Below are 419 nucleotides of genomic sequence, written 5' to 3'. Positions count from 1 at the left end.
TATATATATATATATATACATATACAATTATATGTATGTAATTAAAAAATATCCTTTTTTATCTTCTAATAGGGACAATTAATGGAAAATAAGAAACAATAGTAGATGGATTTTACAGTTTATAGAAACTTCTGTATACTTACCAGTTGTTTAAGAATATCGTCGGGCACATTTCTGGAGGAATTACAAATAGCAAACGCAGAAGAGTGTGAAAAAATGAGCGGCGCTTTACTGACTCTTAGAGCATCCCTCATAGTTGCTCTCGCAGTATGACTGAGATCAATCAGCATTCCGAGCCTATTCATTTCTTTAACTACAGTCTCGCCGAATGCTGTCAGGCCCCCGCCTGAAAAATATTGAAATCAATATTATTTTATTGTTTATATTTTATTGTTATATTTTTATGGAATCTACATTAA

The 419-nt window shown here is 31.3% G+C and overlaps 1 protein-coding gene across 1 annotated transcript in view; it reads right to left on the bottom strand.

Annotated features, from left to right (window-relative positions):
• LOC108756644 (dipeptidase 1-like) overlaps positions 1–419 on the bottom strand; it is a 99,779-nt gene that overhangs the window by 2,282 nt on the left and 97,078 nt on the right. The window contains exon 5 of the mRNA XM_018500620.1: positions 144–346. Within this exon, the coding sequence (XP_018356122.1) occupies positions 144–346 (203 nt within the window). The remainder of the gene's footprint in view (positions 1–143; positions 347–419) is intronic.

The sequence above is a fragment of the Trachymyrmex septentrionalis genome, unplaced genomic scaffold (genome assembly GCF_001594115.1).
Source record: "Trachymyrmex septentrionalis isolate Tsep2-gDNA-1 unplaced genomic scaffold, Tsep1.0 scaffold129, whole genome shotgun sequence".
Classification (NCBI taxonomy): Eukaryota; Metazoa; Arthropoda; class Insecta; order Hymenoptera; family Formicidae; genus Trachymyrmex; species Trachymyrmex septentrionalis.
Note: the sequence above shows the minus strand (reverse complement) of the source record. Positions and strands in the feature narration are given on the sequence as shown.